This window comes from Euprymna scolopes, chromosome 12 (assembly GCF_053919585.1).
Source record: "Euprymna scolopes isolate OS-2025 chromosome 12, ASM5391958v1, whole genome shotgun sequence".
Taxonomy (NCBI): Eukaryota; Metazoa; Mollusca; class Cephalopoda; order Sepiida; family Sepiolidae; genus Euprymna; species Euprymna scolopes.
Genome location: NC_136493.1, coordinates 135,772,316 through 135,799,224, shown reverse-complemented (window position 1 = coordinate 135,799,224; position 26,909 = coordinate 135,772,316). Strand labels below are relative to the sequence as shown.

Genomic DNA, 26,909 nt, shown 5'->3' with positions numbered 1-26,909 from the left:
CTTGATGAAATTAAGTGAAAAATTTTTTCAGAGAACTTCATTCCATAACAGATACGTACAATATAAACTTTTTTCAATATTTTCACTTTTTAATTAAACTGTACATGTACCGGATTATCTTATGGCAACAGAACAGATCTTACATTATTTTCCCTAAAGGAGAAGGTAATGCCAAGAAAGATGGTCACCTGACAACAAAACAGATATTACACTACCTCATCCACCCACCCCAAAAATTGCAGAAGGGTAACATTCCAAGATGGTACATTAGTCTGAAATAGTAAACAGAACTGGACATTAAAAGACAGTAATAATATAGTTTTGTCTTCAGACAGATACCAAATCTTCATTATTAATAGATGAATTCAAATAATTCAATAAAGTTTAAGAATTATATTTCATTTGGATGTCTTCAGTCTCTGTACAGGGATTTGTCAGAGATCCTGACATAAGGATACTTCTCATTTGAAGTAAATCTTGACCAAATATTTAAAAAAAAGAAAAGAAAAATGGTCTTCTCAAGCAATCCAGCATATCTCTCAGATTGTGGATGAGGGCACCTTCTTTATTAAAAGAAAGTAGCATTTAATAAAAATAAATAAAAATAAAATAAAAAAACATAGACAATGCAGAGCTCATAAAATATGAATAAAAACAAAAATATATGCAAGCCAGGCCAGCACCCAGGATAAAAAGAGTCTCTCAACCTGTTTATGCATTAGGCAGAAAGAAATAAACTCCAGCGATTACAGAAACCAATCAGGGTCAGCCATGAAGTCTTGATGAAAAAGGTCCTAGCCCCCTATCTCCATCATTTGTAGCAACAAAAAAAAAACAATAAGAGTCTTAAGAGACCAGCCATGATCTTTTGCTCAAAAAAAAAGGTAATATTGTTTTGCTACCAAAGTTTGAAAACTGGAGCATCAAATGAAATCCTGGCCAGAGTCATGAAACCGATATTATTACACACACTCCCGGTAACATAAAATATAATTGTACTCTCAGTTTGAAATAAAAGGTTTTTTCACTTACCTCATTCATACCAACTAACTCTGTGATGACTTTATAACTGTAACCTTGGTTAACTAAGAAACGTTGCCTTTTCAGTGAATATTGCATTTCAATTGTGTCTTGTGAAACAAGAGAATAAAAATAAGCATTATATTCTTCAGCTGCAGCTCCTGCAATAGAAAAAAATAGCAAATATTACTTAGATTTGATGTTTTTAATTTCTTTTTTTTTTTGGATGAGAATTGATATTTCATATTATTTGGATTATTTGGACTGTTTTCATCTTGAGTGCGAATTTCATGTTTCAGACAATGTAACCTCCAACCTTCTTCTAGTGTATCTTGTCAAACTTGGAAATCTTTCTGACTAACATGTGATGTTAAGTTACACTCTTCTGGAGGTTGAAGGTTCAATCTTCAGTGCAAGTAGTTTTTTTTTATTATTAAATATTCATGTACAAATTAGATTTGTTAAGAAACTTCATCATTAGGGAAAACGATATATTTTCAAATAATGTTTTTATATTTGTTAATATAGCTTGGGATTAACACAAAAGAAAAAGAAATTAAGAGGTTTGTTAGAGTTTTAGTACAGGGTGGAATGATAAAATTGTCACCTTAGAAAAGACAACATGATTCCATTTCTGTTTTCATTTTTTTTGGCAGACCATCTACTAGTTGGCCAATTGTGTACAAATTCCAAGAGCAATATGGGCCTTCGACCATATCTGAAAATGATACAATGTTCAACAAGCGAGATCAGAGATGCGCCACTGTACAACTCATGCTCTCTACTGATCCAGGTTATGACAATAAGACCATTGCCGACATCCTCAAAATGCATCACTGAATTGCCATGAATAACAGAGACATGCCCAGGGTGATGAAAACAAAGTTTCCAGCCACGGTTATGGTCTTTGGTGTGGTTTCAAGTGAGGGCCACATCATGTCACCTCACATTTTCAAAGTCGGCTTGAAAGTCAACACCAAAGTGTACTTTTTTTTCTTTTTGTTTTTTTTAACATGGTAGTCACCACTTATCAAGGTCTGGAAGCCACTCTGAGATAAGGGTTAATGCGTGTACAGTAATCAATGGGATAATATCATAGTAATCGTTAGTAATGGAGATTTGATAAAGTGTCTTACTTAAGGGGGCGGTTTATCAGGAATTTGTTTATGTTGAACTTGAAGACTTCCAAGTTGTAGTCAGGTGGGAAACAGGCAAATGGAAGAGAGTTCCACAGGTGTGCACGTCTAAGAAAGAAGCTTTGTTTATGGAATCTACGTTTTGATTTAGGCACAGATAAAGAGTGGGGAAAATTATTGACAGTGGTATGTGCTGAAGAGTGTGGTGATCCCCTGGCGCAATCAGATGACCGATGGCAGACCTGGGATGTGGCAGCAGGATTCGGTGCTAGCCCACAAGTCCAAAGACACCCAGGCTTGGCTTCAGAAGGATTATTACAACTTTGTACCCTTCTTTCACTGGCCCCTCTTCTCATCCGACCTGAACCCACAGGACTACTTCATTTAGTCCTGCATCGAGAACATCACCAATATGACCTCCCACAATACCAAAGCCAGCCTGATCACTGCCATCTACCGAGCTCCTACCAGCGCCTGTAGAAAAAGCATGCTCCCAGTTCTGGACCTATACCATACCAGGGCGGTGATTGTCACTGAAGATGGCTACATTAAATAGGTGCCAACTCTACTACATAATCAAGTTACCTGAATTGATTTTTTCAATAAAAGTTTTATAATATATATAAAATGAAATAAGAATTACAGTTAAGTTTACCAAAATAATCCAAGATGGCAAAACTAAAGTATATTATAAATATTGAAGAGTTAATATTTATAAAGTAATCTCAACCAGATGTAAAAGCTCGATAAAGCCAAATAGGAAATAGAGCTTATAATAATGAGAAGGAAAGTATTTCTTTGAAACTCCGCGGATTAAATTTATCGTTCTACCCTTCATTTATGGATGCCACTTCAACCACACATAACAGGACGCAACAACTGCTGGTGCTTATTCTTTATTCAGGTAATCAACACCCATCATTCAAACAACATTTGATTCCTGTCATCGTTCAGACAATCTGGGCCTGTCAGCCTGAAGTATCTGAAATATTTCTTGCAGTCTTATTACATTTGTTTTTATTTAAGATTTTTTCCGAACAACATCATTGTAAAACAATTTCATTTTCAGACTTAACTGAGAATATTTAAAAACATTTATCTCTTCTGAATTATCAATTCTAAGTCTATATTGAATTCCATATAATCTTTATGGGAGAAAGTTCTGACTAAAACCATTTTATTTTTAAATAACACCACAAGAAATATTTCAGATACTTTTAGCCGATGGGTCCAGATTACTCGAATGACAAGCCTAAGTTGCATGAATAGAGAATCAACAGCAATGACTATGCCTTGAGCTGTCATACATAAATACTAAAACTGCATTTGTTACATTGTAATATTTTTCTTGACATTTTATCTGTTTTATTGTTAATCCTTGATTGCAATATATACACCAAAGTTTATCTTCTTAAAACATATTTATTTGAGCCAGTTGGTATCTTGGTTTATGAACCGCCTCAAACCATGAAAAAAATCAGCCTACGAAAATGTATTGATGAATAAACAAACATAGACTCGCAGACTTTTACACTGGATATACAAACTTCTTAGCCTTTTGGCTAAGAGTAAAGTGTAGTATATGTTCTGATACGACATTTCATACTTTCTGTCTTCAATCAATGAAAGAGAAATCCTTCCAGACTGGGGCAATTTTTATTTTGGTTCGAATTTAAAATGTTGCTTTTTAGGGAGCTGGATTTTCACTGTATTATTAAAAAAAAATTTTTTTTTAATTTTTAAAAAATCCTTATCTTTGGATCTCCCCTTATAGGGAGGCAAGCAAATTGGTACCCAAATACAAATTTGCAGGTCTTTAATCCATATTAGAGTCTACCAGGGCATCAGTTGTATTCAGATTGGTACAGTGTCAACATTGTTTACGATATATCGATAATTATGAGACTTGTTTTGCATGACTCTTCTTACTAAGCATTTCAACATGCCCCGTACCATCACAAACAACAAAGATGAATTCTTGCTCAGAATTTAAAAAAATAATGAAAAATTTATGATGCACATACCTGTGACAAAACAAAAATATCATATTCCAAAAGTCACGTAAATTAATCAAGTAGTTTTATTTTTAAAAAAGAAAATCAAACGTTATGAGTATCCAAGGAGTGACCACCATTTTGAAAAAAAATTTTCAAGAAACGAAGGGAGATAACTCAAGAGTGATTCATACTTACTAAAATTTATGTTGTAATGCCTACGAATTCCCATTAACCACTTAAAAATTATTTTCTTTTTAAAAATAAAACTACTAGATCAATTTACGCAAATTCTGGAATATATTTTTATTTCGTCTTATATGATATTTTCGTTTCATACCTCATAAAAATTTTTCTCTATTTTCGTTTTTTTAATATAGGGGGTATTCTAGATAAAGAACGTAGTATACCATTACTTCAATTAAATTCATACCTTTTCACCATACCATTATTTTATAATGGTTCATCATCATACCATTTTTTCATACCATTTAGTTATACGTATAAACACTAACCTTTTTTCGCTCTCAATATACGCCCCAATCTTTGAGCTTCTTGTCGTCGTGAACCTCCATGTGCTGAGATCTGAATTAGGACATTGGCTTCTGGGAGATCAAATGATGTATCGGCCACCTGATTGAGAGTTAAACAGAAATGAAATTGACTTCATGGTAAAGAGGATTCTGTATAAAACAATTTTTGGATTATCCAATAGAAATATAATAAAAAAAATAATAAAATAATGAAAATAAGTTGAAGGGTAAAAAGGACCATATATACCATAAGCACTCCAAAACAAAATACAAAAAAAGCTATTTTAAAATACAATTTATTTTTTAAATATAATTTATACTATTAATGAATATGAGAAGAATGTATGCTACATGGACTTTTATTTAAAATTCAATATGGCTGCCTTTATTCGCCACCAGCTTTTCAAGTCTACCAGGAATTGCATCAAGTGATTTCACAAGAAACTCTTGGTAGTCATAACTTCATGGATTGGCCTTTTAAGTTTCGTGAACAACAATAGCAAAGCATGTGGGAGCTCTCTGTTGCATAAAAATCAAATCTTCAATATTGTCTCAAGCACTAATAATTGGTCAAATTTCATCTCTCAACATTATGAGGTACCTCCAAACTTTGCTATTGTTGTTTGTGAATGGCTGAATGCCCAATTCGCTGGAAGATGAATGGATCAGCATAGTTCGCATGAATGACCGTTCAGAAGTCCTGACATAACGCTCTGTGACTTTTTTCTTTGGGGTTGCAAGTCTACTCAACCAAACCAAGAAATTTAGAACGTGAAGGGTGAATGCATGAAGTTATGCCTATCATTCTGTAAGAATTTCTTGTGAAATTAGTTGATGCAATTTATGGTCGACTTGAAAAACTAGTGACGAATGAATGCGCCTACATTGAATTTTAAATAAAAGTCCATGCATTATACTTTCTTTCATATTCATTAATTGCATAAATTATATTTTAAAAATAAATTATATTTAAAAAATAAATTGTATTTAATATTCATTTGTGATCAAAGCTACAGGAGAAAGTGTTTCTGAAAATACTGGACAAATTCACAGTCCAAAGAAATAAATCAAAAAACAGTAAGTGCTGCTTTTCAATTATGGTATTGTGATACATAACCACAACTTATTTCTGTTCATACCAGTCAGGGATTTGTCCTCGACAAGCAGTGCAACAGTGACTTTGTTGCAGTCAGGCCGAAGAATGGTCCAGTTATGTCAGCAGGTCTACTCTCCCTAGCTATACATTCTCTTTGAGAAGGGGTTAGTTTATTGTTAATTACCTAAGGCACCCCTATCAGGGTATGCCAACAGGGTTGCTCAGGCATTTTTTGTAAGCTAAAGTGCACTAATTCTAGGGCACTAGCTTTTCAATTTACTGTCTGACCTTGTGTCTAACATCCTGATGAGATAAATAAAATAATAAGAAATGCCACACATAATCATTTGAAGAACTTTATAGACTTTGTGACACTTACAAACAAAATAAGGATCATCACATTATTGTTTTAGGATCTCTGTTTAGGGTGCTTTTTGTATACATAGTCCAGAAACAAAGAAGTGTTCTATCTGCATTAACATCATTGGGAAAACAGCAGGATAGACTTTAATCATAAGCCTAATACTCAGATTACACTAATCCTTTAGAGAAGTCCTTTCAGTTACGAGTAAAAAAAATTGTAAGGTAGACTGGCTGTGATTAGCAATCAGTCTACAAGCAGGACAACTCTTTTAAAAAGCCAGGTGAATCTGGCGTTATCAGGTACACCTTAGAAAAATCTTCCTTATAATAAAGCTGTAATTGTATGACTGCGGCTATATGCCCCCTACGAACATTTAAACAATGGCAAAAAAATGTGTGTAAACATGCAGGTTTTGCTGGTGCATACAAATGGCAGACATTGCAGGTAATAGATGCTTGGCCAAGGGGAGAGGAAAGAGGGGTACATAGAATAGAAATATCTTTGACCAAAGTTTAAATACCCAAGAGATATTTTCTTTGTTTTTAAAAATAAAAGCTTCACTGCATGAGAAACTCATGTTGGAATCGGCCTTTATGTGAAACGCAATGTAAACGGTTATTTGCAGATAAATGCCAATGAATGGAGGCTATATAGATGTTATCGTCGATGGATGTATTGAGTGGTCAACCTCTGGGTGACCGAATAGTGACCACTAAGAAAAGGCTGTTATCAGTCAGAGCTGAAAAGATTTCGGGATATGGCAAGGGGAGGCAGTTAGAGCTTTCTTTCAGGAAACCGTTATCCCTGAGTGGCTTCCGGGCATTGATAAGTGGTGACCACCATGTAAAAAAAAAAAAAAAAGGAAGAGAAGGGGTTGAAATTGCATGTTCAACAGAGGCAGTTGATTTTCCAGAGAGATATTTAGCAATTAGGTGAATGTGTCTCTTTGGATAGGTTGGGGCTCTTGACTGAAGAACTGCATTAAGAGTATTTGCGTATTTTGGCCAGGTCAAGCAAAACGCTCATTCTGCAAGCCTGCCATTCAATCTTGGGAAGGCGAGTACCGCTTATAATATCTAAAGAATAAACATTATTATTTGTTTAGAAATTGGGTCTGTGATTTTTTACTAGTTGCAGGACTAACTTAGATTGGCACAACACATGAGATGATCATGGCTGGTGAAGTGAACGCACAAGGGCATGTTCATATGTGTACATAAACTAGAATATAAAAAATTTAATGGAATGTAAGTGACAAGCATGAGGAAATTTAGATACTAAATCACACCCATACATGAGTCAGTTTAAACAATCAAATTGTTATGTTGATTGAAAAACACATCTTGCCAATTTTTCTAACTAAATCCTCACTTATGTGCAGGCTTTATTGCTTGTTTCAGTTTTCAACCAGTAACCCAGTCTACTTTGATTGAAAACATTTCTTTATCTGGAAATAGGGAAGTGACAGCGGTTCAGTGGTTAACAGCACAGACTAACAATCTGGGTGTCCCATTTCGTTCCACAAAAATTACTTTCATTTAGGATGTTGGCAACCATCACATGGTTCCTCCTGTAAGTACCTGATGTCTTTCTAGAAATAATTCTGACTAAAAAAATATTAGGGAAACCTATACCAACAATAGAATCTTTGAATTCATACGATGATGATCTAGAAACAATGTGCTACATAAGTAAATAACACTTTTTAGACGTTTTTCACTGAAGCTTAGGAAAATTTTGGCATTGTGGTAGGTGATTCCTAGCTCCAGACTGCCATTTTATACAGGCGTATATCTATATGTTGCTTTGCTTTTTGTTTTTACTTTTTTTTTTTTTTTTACAAAGGAGTCACCACTTATCAAGGCTCAAAGGACACTCGAGGACAAGGGTTAATGAGTGTACAGTAGTCGATGGGACAATACCGTAGTAATCATTAATAGTGGAAATTTGGTAAATTGGATTACTTAACGGGATGGCTCAAGAACTTGTTTTTATTGGACTTCAAGATGACTATATTTTAGTCAGCTGGAAAGCAAGGAAAAGGAAGAGAGTTCCACAGTTTTGTCGATCCCGATTTCTATTTCTTAAATATTTTATCCAGTTTTGAGAGATTTTTTAAACTATGTAGATTTTGCATGGAATTTCTTTGGAATCTAACATGACAGTACAATATCTCACAGATATCCTCAACAATGTTGTGCCATTCTAACATGTCAGTACAATATCTCACAGATATCCTCAACAATGTTGTGCCATTCTAACATGCCAGTACAATATCTCACAGATATCCTCAACAATGTTGTGCCATTCTAACATGCCAGTACAATATCTCACAGATATCCTCAACAATGTTGTGCCATTCTAACATGTCAGTACAATATCTCACAGATATCCTCAACAATGTTGTGCCATTCTAACATATCAGTACAATATCTCACAGATATCCTCAACAATGTTGTGCCATTCTAACATGTCAGTACAATATCTCACAGATATCCTCAACAATGTTGTGCCATTCTTCCCTGCTTGAAAGTTGATGCCAATTTATTCACTTTAATCCAATTCCGCAAAGTAAAAATACCAGGTTGGGAAACTGGCATGGTCTATCCTTCTCTCGAGGACAGATGGGCCTCTCTTAAGCTGTGGTAGGCAACCCATCTAGTTATGGTGTCACAAGAAAAAATGCCTTTGATAGTTTTGATGAAGCATCAAGTATTTCCAGTCAATTAGAAAAAAATGTGAAAGATTCCACAGAATTTATTCACATTTCACCTGCGCCTACTTGCATTGAATGAAACAACATTCTAATTCAATTAAAAAAATAACCATATTTACCTTTGATACAAAAATAGTGTTCACTTTCGGGTTATGTTGGAAATTTTGAAGAATTTGCAATCTTTCTCCTTGAGAAGTTGGACCATACAAATAAGGTCTAGAGAAAGAAAAAGTTGACAGATAAAAATTAATAGGATTAACAAGTTTTTATTTGTCTTGAGAATAATTTTTCGGTAAACAAAACTAACAAAACAAATATACAAAATCTTGTGCAAAATAACATTTATAAATTAGCAAGAAGACTCGACACTGCTCAGGATCACTACTATATAATTTTTCATAAAACCATATTAATTTCTTTGTTTTTACTGCTCCCCACCTCCATTCCCATTTCGTTCATAAATATAGTTGGGAGAAACTGAACTGTTGGAAAACTCTTTGCATTAGTGTTTTATACACATGTTTTAAATTTCATTAAAATTGGATATACGTACTTGAATTTTTAAAGAGGGAGAGTGGGAGTATGTCCCCAGGGATCACTTAGAGACGGGGCCACATAGATATCCAACACACAGAGCATAACATACAGATTCGAGATCACTTCAATTTTCCTCCTCAGAGAATGTAATACATACATTTCATAAAAATAGTTTTTCATACATTTCATAAAAATAGTATATAATTTAAAAGAAGTTTAGTTCCCAGTGCTTCCTTATGTTAGGAGTGCACTTGTAGATTTGAGACAATTCCTATTGCCTTCCTCAGAAAATTATATACATATGATTTAAATTTCATAAAACTATATTTTTTTAAATTATTTTTTTTACATAGGAGTCACCACTTATCAAGGGCCAGAGGCCACTCAAGGATATATTTGAAGTTTTAAAAGAGGTATGCTCTTATAGACTACATAGAGGTTCAGGAACACTTTTATTATCTTCCCTAGTAAATTTTACATACGAATAGATTTTTTTGTAGATTCTCTAACCTTCCTTTTGATAGGAATTACTTTATTTTTATATTTTATTCATTAAAAAACAAGAAAGGTTTGATATGTCTAAATATAAAAAAAAACTTAATGTCTGCATACTTGTCTGTGATGTTTGAGCACAGACACACATGCAGGCATTAAGTTTTTATATATTTAGACATATCAAGCCTTTCTTGTTTTGCAAAATTAAAATTAATGTGACTAGTAAAAATATTCTCCTTCTAGTCATATATTTTTACTAGTATATATGACAAATGAACATATACCACACTGACCGCCCCCAAGGAGGAGATAATGCCTGAAATGATAGTCTCATGACAACAGAACAGATACTACACTACCAATCCCTCTGAATTAAGCATCAAAAGATTAATACATTAGTCTGAAATAGCATAGCAAACCGAGTAGCAATGCAACACCATTTTTTTTTCTTTAGATCGAATAAACTCAAATCAAGCATTATTGAAAAGAGCATAAAAAAACAAACAAATATTATCTTGAGTTTTTTTTTTAAATCAGCCCATTAGAACTGGAGTTATAACCATTCAAAGTATTAAAAAATGCATGGTTCACTAGACATTTTGTCTTAAGTCAGTCCTATTCAAATGCATATAAGCTTGTGACTGAAAATGGTATGAAATTTGCACAATTCACAGACTAACTCATCTTTAAAAAGCTGTATCTTCAGATCCTTTTAAGATATTATGATGAAAATTGGAACATACTATCATAAGCCCATAAAGGTTCAGATGGTTGCATTTACGATCATCTCACTTGTTAACTTATGGACTAACTAGCCTGGGTTCCCGGCGTTGCCTGGGTTTGAGCACAAAAAATAAGTGGTAGTAGGCAGGCAGGCTCAAACCTGTACTGGAAAGGAGGAAAAGAATGTGAAAAAAAAAAAAAAAGTGACGTCTTTGCTGTTGCACCCATCGCCAAACCGGAGTGACATAGGTTTAAATTAAGATTAATCAATCGAAAAGAGGGGATGACTTTTAAAAACATTGGTGAAAAAAGTGACTCCTCCCTGTAAAAAAGTGGCCAATTGAGGGTCATCCGAAGGGTCAAGCTTCAAAATGATACCAATCTCGTGAAAATTTGTCACTTCTGTCAATAGTTTTAAACAGACATACAAACATACATACATTTAAACAGACAGGTGAGATTTATATTATAAACTAGCATGTTTCAGTTTCAGTTTCATTTTAGTGGCCTTAAGTAGAAAGATCATAAAAACAGCTAAGATAAATGGTAAGGCTTTATCATCACATGAAATATTATTCTGATGGACATTATCATTTGTCATTATCACACCATGAAAAAATCCAAGATGACCACCACAACATGATTCAAAGAAATTATTAACAAAATATGGCTTTTAGCATATCAAATGAAAGGAAATTTTGTACAGATTAGAATTATGCTTTCAAGTACATTAAACTAATTAGCATAAATATTTTTCATAGAAACATAAAAACATCTAAAAAAAAAAAAAAAAAAAAAAAATGGGGTGTAAGCGAAATGCAAAATATTATTCTGATAAACATTACATTTGTTACCATTACACTATGAAAAATCCAAGATGGTGACTGGGAAATCCAAGATGGCCACCACGACATGATTCAAAGAAACTATTAAGATATGGTTTATAGCATATCAAAAAAAAGGAAATTCTGTACAGATTACAATTATGTTTTCAAGTACATTAAACTAATAAACATAATTAAATTTCATTTTAACGACTTTAAGTTGCTGTGACAATTATCAGATAGATTTCTCTCACTATTTTGTATAATTTTTATTTTTTAAATCTTTGTCGAGACTTCAAAGATTTCAAGAGATATCACGGCCATTTTTTCTTGTTCTCATGTAACGTTCAACACTATTTGTTTTTCGAACAGAATAAACATTAACAACACCAAAAATTTATCGAAGTAGTTAGAAAAGTACATTAATTTGCCTTTGGCAACATTTATTTGTTATATTTGCTTTTTGACCACTTTTTGTACTTCTGTGGATTCTAAAACAAACCCAATAAATGTTATGACATGCAAGTTAGTCTTCTACTTAATTGGATAAGTGGTTTATGTGTGTTAACTCATTTAAAAGCGTTTTTACTTAAATAAAAAAAAACAGTAGTGTCGAGTGAAGCCGTTTGAATTAAAATTAAGCAAAAATAATTTTTTAATGAAATAAAACAAAATTACAGTGCTATTTTCAAGTTAAATTCAAATTTTGCGATATCCTTTTTTATTACATTGTAAGGTGAAAATACACAATAGTTACAAAACACCCTCCCCTCCCCATGTTAAGAATAGGTTTCTAATTAATAATGTAAGTATAATATAACTTTTTTATTAAATTGTTAGGTGAAAGTACAGAATAGTTACAAAACATCCTCTTATCTCCATACTAAGAATGGGTTTCTAAATAAAGTGTTTCAGAAGTTTGGGGAACTTTGTTTTAGAGTAGCAGACCCCTCCAACTTAAAAATTTACCAAAATTCAGGAAACCAACCAATTTTAATGAAATCTTTACTATTTATTAATAAACAGTGGCATAATATGATATATGTATAAAAATGATAACATTTTTGGATGCCTTATTTGTTAAATTAAACATTCCTATCACATTTAAACATGCTTTTCATTTATATTTATACAAATAAACTTTCTATTCAATTTTTTTTTTTGAATTGAAATTTTTTAAATAAATTTTTTCTGATGCTAAACAAAACATTCCCAAAAATATTCTTTTTCTTTCCATAATCAAAAACTTATGTTTTCTAAATAATTAAAAAATAATAATGTATGCCTCATTGCTGTAAGCCACTTTGTAAACAAACATTTTGTTATGAATTCACATGACGGCATCACAGGTCACAGATGGCACAAAAAATCAATTAAATATTATCACTTACTATCATTTCTATCGATGCGCATGTAAAAAGTTCTTAACCAATTCTTTTCAAATTTTATAAGAAAAGAAATAAATATATTGGCTATTACATAGCGTTTGAATGAAATTTCTATCTTGATTTATTTTTATACTAGAAAGCCTCAACTTTACGATGTTCTAACTGTTGACTGGAAATTTGCACGTGTTTTATTCAAATTCTTTTCTCTTATTATTTAAAAATATGAAACGTCATCAACTAGAAGAATTTCCATGTTGAGTATTTATATAGACCTAAAACGCACACATCCGAAAAGTCATCTATCGCTCGCAGACATGACATGGCGGTGAGTTTTGTCGTTAATAGGCAGAATTAAATCTCAATTTCTTGAAATATACAAATCAGAATAAAAATATTAAAAAATACTGTTTTAAAGAAAATTTTATTTTGGATCTAGTCATATAAGTTTTATATTGATTGATGTAGGAAAAATCTACTAATTTTGTTTTCAAAACTATGAGTGTCAGATTAAGAAGCAGAATGTGCCTTGTCTAGCGCTAAACGATACATCAGTTGGTATTACTATTAATAGCTAACAATAGTATTGTTTCATTTGCACTTCAACCACCTTTTTAGAGGGTCATTTAATGTTAAAACACAATATTTATTAGGAAAAATTCGCTGAAAGCAAGCTTTTATTTAACTCATTACAAGGGAGGAATGTTAATGCCTTTTCTAATCTTATTATATTATAAATAATTGCAACAAATTGAATTTAGTTGCTCTTGTTCATGTGTCAGGTACTAAACTTCATAAAGCAGTTTGCAAATTATACTAACTCGGTTATATAAGCCAGCCTCCGTTACCCCGTTACCTCACAGTGGATCATGATCGACCAATATTAATACTATGCGGATCAAAAATAGCACCACCAATTTGGAAGCTGACGCTGGCTAAGTGATTAATGACACTGACTATTCTGGTTGTCCAATGTCTTTCTAGAAAGAATTCTAACTATAAATATACCAGAGAAATCAGTGCTAACAATAGAATTATCTGATTCATAAGAAATGAATGAATGAATGACCACTATTTTACTTCTTCAAACGTGCTATTATTCAAGGGGAGTTAACTCGTTTTTTAAGACTAAGGGGAGGTAACTCAGACGAATAGCGATGGTTTTAAAAAAATATATATTTTTTTTTTTACTTACTTGTTAAGTTTTATGGCATAATTTTTCAATGCAAACACATTATCTGAAAACACAATAATCTTGTCATTTCTTCTCTCATGGAAATGAATTAAAAATTGACATGCCTGGAATTTGTTCGGGTTCATCGTGAAGATAAGCTGACAAAAAATAAAAAGGAAGACAAAATCAGAACAAGGCAATCTTTCACTTTTCCAAGTATATATCTAACCATAGCTATCGGCAAGACATAGAATGTGGAATTATTTAATGTTGATATTGCTTGTTGGATCATTATCACAAGATAATAGATTCTATTCTTTAGTTGGGCGATTTATCCCAATGTGAGTGAAATCAAAACACCAAAATAATAAGAATAATGCCTTTTGAATATTTATGCAATCAATGCTTTTAAAGTTAATAATTTACATATTTGAAATTTTGAATAACCAGACAAAATGATTTGAAACTATGTTTAAAATGCAAATATTTTATTAAAAAATCATTAGATTTTTTTGGAGAGGAGGGGATTAAGCTTTTTTCTTATTAATTTTGTATAGAAAAATATCCATCATGAGAGAAACTGTTTTTTTTTTTTGTTTTTTTTTTTATAATTATAAATGTTCTTATTTTTCACTGGTCCTGGATATGACCTTAAATTAAATCCGATGGTGAAACCCCAGCTTGCAGGCTTTGGAGAGTGTGGAGCCACCCTTTAATTGCCATTGCTCCCAGGTCCACTCTGACCTGGAATGGTAGTACCTGTTAGGGTTCCAACTATGGGTTAAATAGGAACCGACTTGAAAAAATATATCTATATTCTATTAAATTTTTCTTCAAAATCATTGAATTCGGCATTAAATAACCTGAAAAGGGTTGATATGCCGTAAAACAAAAACAACCAACCAACCAACTAACCTTATTTCTCCTTACAGAGACCATGCATTAATAAAAAAAAAAGATCAAATTAAAGAGATCTTCTCCACCTTACAGCATACAACATCCAACTACTGTCTCAATAACATGAACCAAATTTCTAATTACAAAACGAAAAAAACACTTTCTCTGATAATGCATATTTTACTATGTGAAATTAATAAGAAAAAAGTCAAGTTTAAAAAAAATAATATTTAATAAAATATTTTTATTTCAACAAAGTTTTAAAGGCAAAACTAGTTAGGTTAGTTAGCTTTGAAAAGCCTATTGTCCAGTTTTAAATTGTAGAAGTTTTTTGTAATATATAATGTAAAGTAAAATAGTTATGTTCCATATATATTACAATTGTGTCACGTGTCGTCTTTCTTGTGTCTGCCATAAATGCCCTCATAAATGTCTTCATTGAAACAACGAAGCAGTCTGGAGGATGAAGAAAGAAAATCGGGGTGAAGAAATTATCTTAAGAGAAGGAGCCACACAGCACATCCAACATCTCAGGTATGCTTTTCTTCTTATAGACCCTAATGACGGCCATCTTCATATCTTCCCGAGACCACTTTTAAGACATTTACTATAACATGTGAAGCCGGTCACACCTCAGTGACTGGCTGATCGTGTTATAACTATAGATTGGAGCTCAGACGAGCACTTGCCATGAAAATAATGATAAAGCATAATACTCCTGATATTACAGACTGAATCATCTACCTTATCTCTTATCTCCTTTAGTGTTACACACTATTTATAGATATATTGAAACAGACATAACATGTTTTATTAAGATTTTTTGGTTATAAGAATATAAACAAAAAATTGCCATTAAAATAAAGGTTTCATTTAGAGATCAATTAGAGTAGAACAAAAGGGAAATTAATTTACAAATAAAGATTCAAAATAAAGACTCTAATTTTCAAGAAATCCAAATATTTGAGTTAGACTTACTAATTTCTTTTGAGATTGCGTATTCAGATATTCTCTGTAAAATTCTGGAGTCATTGGACACCAAACCTGAAAAGAGATAAATATTGTTAAAATAACCATTAAGGAAAAATAAGTTGTTTTTCTTTAATCATTAGTAGTTTTGTGACACCTCTAAATCAATTCATCTTTTTTTATATAAATTTAGTCATATGTAATCAAAGCTTATCAACATTCTACCATTTTATGAGAACCTCCTCCTTCTACTCTTCCTCCATTTTATCATTTTATTTTCCTTGGTCAGGAGTCTGACATTTTCTAACTGTAATTAAAAGGCATTAAAAAATCAGCTCACACCTGTTTCTTGCATGGTCCCATACAGACAAAAAGAAAATAAAAGAAAAAAATGGCTGCCTTTCCAGTTTTATATTAATCCAACTAACCACTTTATGCAAATGAGATGCTGCTGATTGTAGTATAAAAGCCTGACTTTTATAGAGACTCGGCAATTTAAGATTTGGTGACAGAAGGAACAAGTCTTGTGAGCAGAGAGTTGTGTTTTTGCAGTTAGAAGAAATTAGATAGCAGAGTGGTGGGAACGGTTTTACATTATTATTTTTTTTTATTTTGGAGATTGAGGAATTTACACTTACACTAACAGCTTGCAATCTGAATGTCTAAGTTTTGCATTGATTCTGTTAAAATTTCATTGTTGATGGCTTGCATCCAAGTTTTCTTGGATCGTCCAACTTTTCTCTGGCATTTTACCTCAAGTTTTTGTATTTTAAGAGTTGTTCAATATGGCCAAACCAACATAGGCAACTGACTGTCAAAAGTTCATCAGGTTTTGGTACATTCAGCTTTGCCAATAAGGTATCAGAGACAATATGCTAAGTCTGATTGAACCCAATATTGTATATTAATCTGATGATTGCTGCCATTACACTGAAGATGGGCGATTGAAGACTTCGTTGGGACTCAGCACTCAACTTTATACAGCATCACGCATGTAACATAGTTACTATATAATCTTCCTCTAGTAGTGAGAGGAGTAGTTTGCAATGTCAGGACTGGCTACAGTTTACATAACTACTTGAAAAAAATATTCTGACTTTTGGTTTAAATGATTGAAATTTGTTAACTATGGTTGAAATCTCATTAAAATCAGCCTTATGAACATTCCAGTTGGGTTTTTATGCATGATCAGAAACACATTTATTCTCACAGATGCACATATAGATCAAGGTCATCCCAAAACATCTAACCGCAAGCTTGAAACAAAAAAAATAAAATGTGTATAAAATATGTTTATTAGCCAAATTACAATGTAATATTATGAAATAAACAAATATTGATTTATTTAAAATTAATATTTCAATGATAGACGTCATCCTCAGAATTTTATAACTTTCTTCTTTTTTTTTCTTTGCCACGATGAGTCTGCGCGTTGGTCTGTCTGCGATGTTATTTTGAAATGCTGTTAGTTAAGTAAGTTAGTAAAGAGTAGGCAAAACAAAAATATGTATGAAATGACAAACAGAAAAAAAATCTTCTAGGACCATTTTTATTTTTGGCGGGGGGAGGGCTATACTGACCTCTGCACACTGCACTTTTGCAATGAAACCTTTGTTCTGCAATTCCATCCAATTGGCTTCATATAACTTTGGTCCAATCAGAAAATTCAAATCTGCAATCTTATCATCTTCTCGTACAAGGGTTGCAGTCAACCCAAGTTTGCAATGCGCTTGGACAATCATTAGCACACGACGGAACATTTTGGCTGGAATAGTCTGTACTTCTGCAAAACATTAAAAAAATATCATACATGAACCAGTAAAAACATATTTGAAAAATTATGTTTTATATATATATATATATATATACACTCTTATAAATTTGTTTTTTTTGTGTATTGATATTCATATTAAAAACCCTTTTTTCTATTTATTAGTATTTATTTGCTTCCCCACAAAAGCAAAATGTGACACAAGGTCATTTTTTAATGTGGGGGGGGGGGAACCTGCTCTTGCAAAAAAGGCAAAAGGGGGAGTCTGGTAGGGACCAAAAATAATAATTGTCTCAGTGTAGAGGGTTTCCTCTCTATTGACTAAGACAAATTAACTTAGTGTAGCATCAGGCCAAGAAAAATAGAAAAAAGGCAAGCCTTTTTTCTATTTATTTAAAAAGAAAATATAACTTTGTTATATATTGGTTGTGGAATTGCATTCACTAGCAAAAGATCTAGCTAATTTGCATATTTCATATTCTTTTAAACATTCATTTTAATTAATTCCCTATTAGTTTTTTTCAATTTTCTCATGGGATAATCATCTTTAGTTAACTATTATGTGTAATTATATTCATGCAGATATTCTACATGATTTATACTTGCGTAATATTTGTGTAAAAAGGTTATAGTAAACACAAACCTCTTTCTATATATATATATATATATATATATATTTATATATTTATTTACGTATGCATATATATATATATATATTTCTTTAAAATTTTTGCCTACCAAACTCCTCTGTCAGTTTTTGGTCTACGGACATGAAACTTAATATATAACCCATGTGAAACTTTACATTTGGGTTTTAGCTGAGGAAAATTGGTGCAAAATTGTGAAAATTAAAAAAAAAAAAGAATTTGCCAGAAGGTTGAATGACGGCATTATGAATTTCCATGCATAACATAATAGCTATTGGTTCATGTTTTAATTTTTAGCCTTACAGCAAACATGTCTTCATAGCTCAAGCATTAAGGTCAAAGGAAAAAGTAAATCTTAAGCTAAACGTTTAGATCTCGATTCTCAGTGGTGGCACACGAGTCATTTAAATCATTATTATATATTGGGTCCAATATAATATAATTATAAATACGAAATCTGCATTAATCAAAAAATCATATTTAAGCTTATTTTACAACTGGGCAATGCCAGCAGCCTGCTAGTATATATATATGTATATATATTCATTATTATTAATAATAATAGTCAGATATTCAAGGTTTAAACTGAATGGATGTTATTTTCTGATTTGTTTAACACTGAAACATAAAAATAAAAATAATAGAAAGTTAGAAATTATTAGATCGATAAAAAAGTTCTTGCTGAATTTTTAGTTTTGATTTCAAATGATGTATTTGCAAATAAGTTGTCATTATAATACCTTTAATTTATCATTTTAAAGCGTGATTTTTGAGTTAACTAATCATTTGCATTACAATCCTTTAAAAACAATTCTGTCTTCTTTTCAGAACGTTGAATAAAAGATGAAAAAAGAAAAGCAAATCCGCACAATTTTTTGTATTTCAATTCAAGCTAGGCCGAAAAGCTGCTGAAACAGCTTGCGATATTAACGAAGCATTTGGCCCAAGAACCACTACTGAACGCACAGCACAATGGTGGTTTAAGAAATTTCGTGATAGCGATGAGAGTCTTGAAGAAGATGAGCGTAGTGGTCGGTCATCGGATGTTGACAACGATTAATTAAGAGATTTAGCCGAAACCAATCCACGAAAAATTAACGTATACGACGATTTTCACCCACTTGAGAGAGATTAGAAAGACAAAAAACTTGATAAACGGATGCATCATGACAAGCAAAAGAAACGCCGTTACGAAGTGTCATCTTCCCTTATTTTACACAACAAGACCGACCCGTTTTTCAATCGGGTTGTGACTTGCGATAAAAACTGGGTTCTTTACGACAACAAGCTCAGTGGTTAGATGCCGATGAAGCTCAACGATACTTCCCAAGGTCATGCCAACTGTTTGTTTGTTTGCTATAATACCTTTACTTTATATATCAATTTAAAGAGAATTTCTCACTCTATCTAATCGTTTAAATTACAATCGTTTTAAAACAATTATGTCTTCTTTTCAGAACGTTGAATACAAGATGGAAAGAAGCAAATTCATACAATTTTCTTATTTCAATTAAAGCTAGGCTAAAAAGCTGCTCAAACAACTCGCCATATCAACAAAATCTTTGGCTCAAGAACCATTACTAAAGTCACAGCACAATGGTGGTTTAAGAAATTTTGTGATGGCAATGAGTCTTGAAGATGATGCATATCGAATGTTGACAATGATCAATTAAGAGCCTTAGCCGAAGCCAATCCACACACAACTGTTTGAGAATTTGCTTCTGAATTAAATGTAATGTATACGATTTCCAACCATTTGAGAAAGATTGGAAAGATAAAAAAAACTTGATAAATGGGTGCCTCATGAATTGAGCAACAACCAAAAGAAAATCATCATGAAGTGTCATTTTATCTTCTTTTATGCAACAAGAACAGCCCATTTCTCAACCAGGTTGTGACTTGTGATCAAAAGTGGGTTCTTTACAACAACTGGCGATGCTCAGTTCAGTGGTTGGATGTCAACAAAGTTCGATAACATTTCCCGAAGCCAGAGTTGCACCAAAACAAGGCTATGCTGCAACCAGTCCAGTCTCATCCATTACAGGTTTTTGAATGCAGACAAAATCATTACGGCACAGAAGAACAAATGGATGAAATGCATTAAAAACTTCAACAACCAGTATTAGTCAACAGAAAAGGCCCAATTCTCCTCAATGACAATGCCCAAACGCAAGTTGCTAAACCAACCCTACAGAAGTTGAACGAATTGAGCTATGAAACTCTGCCTCATCCGCCATACTCTCCAGACCTCTCACCTACCGACTACCACTTTTTCAAGCATCTCAACAACTTTCTGTATGAGAAATGCTCCAAACACCTAAACGATATGAAAAACGCCTTCAGATACTTCATCGCCACCAGAACGCAAGATTTTTACGTTACTGGCATAAATACACTTGCTTTGTGATGACAAAAGTGTGTTGATTCTGATGGTGCTTATTTTGATAAATAAATTTTTGTCCGAGCCAAGTTATGTTCATCTGAATTTAAAAGCTAAAAACTGCAAGAAATTTTTTGCCAATTGATAGTAACTATGTTTTTACTCAATTTTCAAAAATACCCGGATATCTGACGACACACACACACACACACACACACACACATATATACACACATATAGTAACTTATGAAAATATACATGGCAATTAAGCTGAATTGCCATATATATTTATTTTCATATCTTAATAACTAGCTCTACTCACATAGTTGAAATACTGAAAATCGATGCATAAAATATTATCTCATATTTTATTTGGCTACATGAATATATATATTTAATTAACATTAGATATTTATTAATATACATGCATTTCTTTGTGTAGGACTCTCTCCTAAACCAATTAAATAATTATTATGAATTTTTGAAGACAGCTATTAGGTACAGGGGTAATATGGACTATATATGGTTTTATGCAAAAAGGAACAAAAGAGTGTGGAAGCCCTTTGTGAAAATTAGCAACCTTCAATGTTTGTCAAATATTAACAGTATTAGACATCAATTTATAAATATTTCCCAAATTTCACTTTCTTTACAATATTTTAAAGGTTTCTTAGGTAATACGAGCACAATCTCCCATTTGAAAATCAAATATTTCAGATTTGTATTAAATTTTAATGATGGTCATTAGACACAATTTAAGCATAACTTCCTGAATTTTAATTTATTCATAAGGCCTCTTTTAGAAATTTTCTAGAATCAAAATCATGTATTGGATTTTCACCAAAATTAGAATAAAAATTCTAGGTATGAGGTTTATATCTTGATTTTAATCTTGTTAAGGGGACATAAACGTTCTCTATAGGTTCCAAGAGTTTGAGAAGATGTATCTTAAAATCGGCCAAAATGATATGAAAATAACAATCAAGATGAGAATGGTAGTCCAAATAATTCAAATATAAATTATGCATCCTCATCTAAAAAATTATAAAACATTTGAATAATTTTAATCATTCTGTTCAATTCCGCTTTGAATCTAACATTACTACTCTGGTGAATATTCGTCAAAAGAAGAACTTTGGCAATAATTTACTAAAACGAATACCAAGTTTTGATAATCTATTTTTACATTTATTCAAGTAAATAATAATAATGATACGATGAAAAATATACAAATATTTACCATCAAGAACCATGAGACCCCATTCTTTACTTTGCAACCATTGCATCATCTGTTCAGCTTCCCAGGATCTTTTATTTGTGTGGGCTAACATAGAATAAGTACTTATACAAATAGAACAATCTGAAATTCAGAAAAAGAAAAAATATGCAGATTAATTTTCTTTTTCTTTTATATATATATATATATATATCAAAATACTTCTAGAAATACAAGATGAACTTTTGTATATTAGTAGTAAACAAAAATGTCGCACAGTAAGAAAAACGGAACCTCTTTTAACACAACGAAAGGATTTATTTACAGGGAACAAAGTTGGACAGCGTCCAAGCAATGAAAAAAAAACCTACTCACCAGTCGGTCTGTCTTTAGCATCAGATGTGAATCGACAGATTATACTATCATTGGCTGTGGACCACATTTTAAACTAAAAATTAAAAAAAAAAAAAAAAAAAACGTACAAAAATGTTTTGTCTTTTATCGAATTGAAAGACAGAAATATACGTTTGTAAAACAAGATATCCAACATTAAATAATCTATGGATTTAAAAAAAAAAGTTAAAAAACATCATCCTTATTTAACATTCGTATCTATGTTAGCATGGATTGGATAGCTTTACCTGATGTTTCTTCTCTTGGTCTTGCGCAAAGTCTGGTTGTAATTTCAATGTAGTAAAGTCATCCTTAACTGACTCCATGTTTTACATGGTCTACCCTTTCCTCTAAATCCATCAACCTCAATAAACCTACAGTTGCTGACTGGATTTATATTATTCATCCTTTGCACATGTTCATTGGGCTGGAGTGAAAAAATACAAACCGTTCTTCTAAGCTTCGTTATCGGGTCCTAAAAGTTGTTATAGTACATAGAAAATATTACAGTAAATTTTTTGGAGGATTGATTTATGTTTAGGTGTCCAAACATAATTGTTGCATATTGCATTGGAAATAATTTCAGTTTTACTATTTTATTGCATTGGAAATAATTTCAGTTTTACTATTTTATTGCATTGGAAATAATTTCAGTTTTACTATTTTATTGCATTGGATCTCTCTGTTTATAAACTTTCTGGAAAGTGAGAAAACTTAAAGAAACAGCTCACATGCTTGGACATAACAACCTACTGAGCAAACCAAGCATAGAGCTGAATGCAATTTGGACACCTCTGATAGAGAGAGAAAACCTTGAATAACAACATAGGTTTAACATTAACAAAAACCAACTAAGAATTGTCCAAGTGACATATGGCCGAGTGGTCCTAGATGTTGTATCAAAGTTTACAGTTACCCAAAGGTGCTGAGTTCAATCCTGAACGAAGGCAGTGAAAAAGTAACATTCAAAACAGAGAATCAGCAACTATGTCCCAGACCCTAGCTGGAGTCCGAACACGGTACCCCCGTAATAATAATAAAGGGTTGGGTTCGAGACTCCTAACAAACAGTTCCCCAGTTTGATACAAAACACCTGACGAAGGCCGGAGGGAAAAACGGCCGAAACGTTGTGACAATAACAACCAAGATGAGGAAGTCAGTCCGACAATCTCAATCAATGAAAACACCTCATCTCAAAAATACAGACAATTACCGTGCTAAGAGATGTTTTTATTTTTTGATGAAATGAATTTTTGTTTGTGTAAAAAGAACAAGAAAAACAAAGCATTTAGCTTCTATATATAAACATATACCTGAGATCTCCACTGCTCGACAGCAACACCTGATGTACAGAGGACGACACATCGCTTGCGTACAGTACAGGCAGCCGTTACACCTACTAGTGTTTTACCAGCACCTGAAATCAAAACAGAAATATGCAGAAATTCTTTCAGCAGAGTATGAAGTTACTGATTTATATATTTCTGATCACTAACGGATTAACAAAAGAACGGGTGATATTGAGTTAAGAACGGCCCATCCTCACTCGAACAGGGGATCATTCGATCTGTAGTCAAATGCTCTACTACCGAGCTATATCTCCAGATGGCAATAAATCTGGAGGTTTTTTAAGAAATGATTTGCTGAGATTTTATTATTTCCCTTGACCAATGTAACGTAAAATATTCGCCTGTAAAAATTCTTTTTTATCTATAAGAAAAAAAGACAATTTCTAGGATAAAATTTTTTCAATTTTTGATACTTATCGGTGGAATTTCTGTACAAAACATATCTAAGAACACTGCCAGAAATATAAATTACCTTTGCGTAAAATTTGCAAAGATAGGGTCAGCTGTTTCGGAATCTATGAGGAAGGAACTCACACACACAAAGTAGACAGGTAGATAATTAGGATGATTATTTATATTCATAAAATACATTGCATCACTCTTAGAAAGAAATTTCACAGCAGGTACTATCATTACCAAAGAAGAGGAAAACAGAGGACTTGACTAGTGATATTTAAAGACAATTATTCCTGGGTATCTTCTTTGTTCTCAACATAATTGACCCTCACTTTTTAGTATCTATTTGGGAAGAAAACATAAAAAGGTTTAGAATTGTTTTTTTTTAAGAATCGTATAGCATAATACAGTTGGAGATGAACTAGGATATGATATGACTAGCCGATTGATTGGATTGAGCCTCTCTGATCTCCTGTTTAACCAAAGAAGTAGAATAGCTCAGCCACCAGAATCCCATCCTCAGGTATCACAGTTGCTATCCACAACTTACAGTTTAAGGGGGAGAGAAGGTCTGGTTGTATCCGTCTGCATAGGGGTTGCAGACAGCAAATTCACAGTCTCGTCAACAGGGTAACGCTTTAGGAGAAAAACTTAAAACTCATAATTTTTAAATATTTTTTACTTTAAAATTTTTATAGTTTTCATGTTTTTCTGTTTCATAATTTTCTTTTTTGTTTTTTTTGTTTTTTTATTGCATTTTCTACCCCCAGACAAGGCACTGTGCCACTTGGATGTAGGGGGCTACTATTTGGGACATAATTTGTAGGGGTACTATGTGGGGAGTTGAGCAGCAAGATGTCTGTTTACACTACACTTGAACTTCTGCATATCAGTACAGTCAGGGAAACAGGAACCTGGAAGGGAATTCCAAAGTCTCGCAGTCCTAGGGAAGTCACTATTAGAGTAGAAGGATTTCTTACATCAAGGGATTTCTATTGTATTAGCTGATGAATTGTTATTTCAGTTACCCTTAAAGGGTTCTCCTTATTTCACTTTCTTTTACCATCGCTGATATTCCCATATGCTAATATCTGAAAATGCTGAGCACTTTCACTGCTGATTCAAAAAATAAAAGACAATTATTAAAACTATGCTATAACTGACGATAACTGCTGTTATCGGTTTATTACTAAACCAATAATGATCGATGGAAGAAATACAAAAACTTATACCTGTTACTCCCGTCCCCCATGAAAAAAGTAAAAATAAAAATATTTATGATATATATATATACCCATGACCGAAGAAAATATAGTACACCAGAAAATCACAAAAATTGATCAAGTACTTTTACTTTTCTAAACAAAATCATTTTTAAGTGGATTTGAGTTTTTACAAAGCTCCCCTTCCCCATGTTAAGAATGACCTTCTAAAATCTTGCAAACATTTGAATTATTTGAAATTATCTCCCTTAGCCAGCAAAAATGGCATTCAGAGATCAATGATCATTGTTTAGCTATAAAATTTGATTTTTTTTTTTCCTGTGAATTTTGGTGTATAGTATTTTCTTACCATCACAGATCTGCACACCATAAAGATTTTTCTTTATTTTTGGCATTTTATGACAGGTGTGTGGGGGGGGGGTTATGGACTTGCACCAGAACATAATATATTCATTGAAATCATTTATAAATTGGAAGATGATTTAAACCCCGTTGGATGAGCAGTGATTGTCCGATGTTCTCCAAGGCAAAGTTTTTTTTTTACATATAAACTGTCATGGCTGACAGCTTATCTTCTAGATTACCTTTCCATGGCATGCAAAGGAGATAACCCTTTATGGCATATTTTCAAGGCTGAAACCTCCCAACAAATTATAAAGATAATTTTAGCTGTACAATGCATTTCTGACATATAAATGTTATTTTGTTTTGAACTTTTTCTTTTATCCATTTCTCTCATCATAAAGTAAGAAGCATGATTAAGCCATTAAAAAAAAGAAAGGAATAAAAACAAAAACATAGCAATTAGCAATGTGAGCCTTACCACAAGGTAACACAATAACGCCAGATCTTGCTCGTCCATTCCCAAACATTTTGCGAAGACTCTTTTCTTGATATGGTCGTAACGTAGTGCTTGGTTTAAGATCAATTCTGTAGAAGAAAAAAACCCAACAAAATCATTTTCACTAACATTGTACAAATAATATAAACCAATTACCATGGAAATTTTATTCCTATATCTACACTGATAATGTATATTATATAATACCACACACACATATCTATATATATAAAAGGCAAAATGTGTGTGACCATTTTGTGTATGTCTTGCAAAGGCTTTTCTCGCATACGCTCCCGGGGGGCGTACGATCACTTAGAAGTATTTATATAGGCCGTAGATAATAATATCTAGGATTTGAGAACGCATGTAGCGTATAGATTTATTTACATTGACTTTTACAAAATCATTGCTATTTTGGCTTCTCGCGTGTTGATTGGGCTTTTTCGGATAAAAAGCGAAACTAATTCAAAGCTAACATAGTTCTCAGCATCGCGGCGGGAAACATCCAGAAGCAATCAGCTTTGATCAATCTTGTATATCAGACAATTGCTATTCAATCTTGACAATTGGGAGCTCGTTTCCCCCTCCCCAACATCTGTTGAGGAAAAAAAACAGTCAAATTTGGGTAAACAAACCCAAATGCTGCTAACTGCAACTGCGTGACTTCTATTTGACCTTCTTAATGAGGTCAAATGGAAGCAGCAGAGTTAACTTTTATTGCGGACACCTGTTTTTAATAGTTAAATAAATAAATTCAAACGTGTCACCATTGTGTGTTGCGGTGGCCCAATGGTTAACGTCACACGTTTTTTTTTTTTTTTTCACACTTT

The 26,909-nt window shown here is 32.6% G+C and overlaps 1 protein-coding gene across 1 annotated transcript in view; it reads right to left on the bottom strand.

Moving 5' to 3' along the window:
- The window catches only part of LOC145291503 (general transcription and DNA repair factor IIH helicase/translocase subunit XPB-like), a 90,957-nt gene that overhangs the window by 29,444 nt on the left and 34,604 nt on the right, over window positions 1-26,909 (bottom strand). Inside the window, exons 10-19 of the mRNA XM_080137426.1 lie at window positions 26,062-26,168; window positions 23,584-23,687; window positions 22,253-22,325; window positions 21,902-22,021; window positions 17,444-17,646; window positions 15,873-15,938; window positions 14,019-14,155; window positions 8,979-9,075; window positions 4,666-4,783; window positions 1,033-1,181 (exon numbers count right to left, since the gene is read on the bottom strand). Coding sequence (XP_079993552.1) covers window positions 1,033-1,181; window positions 4,666-4,783; window positions 8,979-9,075; window positions 14,019-14,155; window positions 15,873-15,938; window positions 17,444-17,646; window positions 21,902-22,021; window positions 22,253-22,325; window positions 23,584-23,687; window positions 26,062-26,168 — 1,174 coding nt within the window. The remainder of the gene's footprint in view (window positions 1-1,032; window positions 1,182-4,665; window positions 4,784-8,978; window positions 9,076-14,018; window positions 14,156-15,872; window positions 15,939-17,443; window positions 17,647-21,901; window positions 22,022-22,252; window positions 22,326-23,583; window positions 23,688-26,061; window positions 26,169-26,909) is intronic.